Source organism: Selaginella moellendorffii, unplaced genomic scaffold (genome assembly GCF_000143415.4).
Source record: "Selaginella moellendorffii unplaced genomic scaffold, v1.0 SELMOscaffold_52, whole genome shotgun sequence".
NCBI classification, from domain to species: Eukaryota; Viridiplantae; Streptophyta; class Lycopodiopsida; order Selaginellales; family Selaginellaceae; genus Selaginella; species Selaginella moellendorffii.
Genome location: NW_003314313.1, coordinates 488,781 through 489,626, shown reverse-complemented (window position 1 = coordinate 489,626; position 846 = coordinate 488,781). Strand labels below are relative to the sequence as shown.

Genomic DNA, 846 nt, shown 5'->3' with positions numbered 1-846 from the left:
ATGTGGTCAGTTTCAAGGTACTGTCCTAGAGTGTCACGAAAACTTGTCATTTATTTGTGGCCTTTTGTCGCAGTATTCTTACGGGATTGCTGTCCTTCATGGTAATACGATGGCGTTTTCTTTCACAATCACTCGATTTTTTCTTCCTTTTAGATGGATAATTCTCCCACGACTGGAAGTTTAACCACAAGCGACGAGGAGAAACGGCGCCTCGCTCGATCATCGCTTGCTTTCAATTGTCAAAAGTAAGAAAGTTCTTGTTTTGAAAAAGTCGAGATTCTGCATATCAACTTCTTTTTACTTTTCCGCAGTGTGACGTTCAGAAAAATGTTTCCAGAGTACATCCAAAAACAGGCCGAGATGCAGACGCTTTGCGAGCAAAAATCAGAGCAACAGCCCGTCAACAAGCCCGGCGAGCCGGAAAACACAGTGGCAGAGAATCGACGCAACAAGGATCACAACAGGCATTTCATGTTCCCAGGTTGGCTCGGGGCAATTCTGTTAGCTCTCTTGTGTAGTATAATGGCGTTGCCGCTGCTTTCATTGGATCTAACCAAGCAGTGATGGGAAGTTCTTCGTGTGGGATTTTTCTTCGCGAGCAAAGGGTCTGATTTTCATATAATCTGCCAGTGTTGTTCTAAAGCATTACAAATCCGTCCTATGCAGCACGCTGCACTCAAAGGATACTCTGACACTGCACAGTTTCATGCTTGTAATGAAAGGAAAAGAAAGATTTTTTAAGCTCTTTACCTGCGACTAGATCGTCAATGTAATCGGCCTCGATTTTTCCATGAGCCATGGCTCCCACTACAAAAACTAGAGTTTCTTCGGGTCCAGAGCTGCGAC

The 846-nt window shown here is 44.3% G+C and overlaps 1 protein-coding gene across 1 annotated transcript; it reads left to right on the top strand.

Moving 5' to 3' along the window:
• LOC9635620 (probable ubiquitin-conjugating enzyme E2 33) lies at positions 1 to 749 on the top strand. The gene is made up of 4 exons (XM_002982134.2): positions 1 to 17; positions 74 to 101; positions 154 to 245; positions 312 to 749. The coding sequence occupies exons 1-4, from the start codon at positions 1 to 3 to the stop codon at positions 562 to 564; spliced, it is 390 nt and encodes a 129-aa protein (XP_002982180.2). The 3' UTR covers positions 565 to 749.
• Positions 750 to 846: the final 97 nt, after the last annotated feature.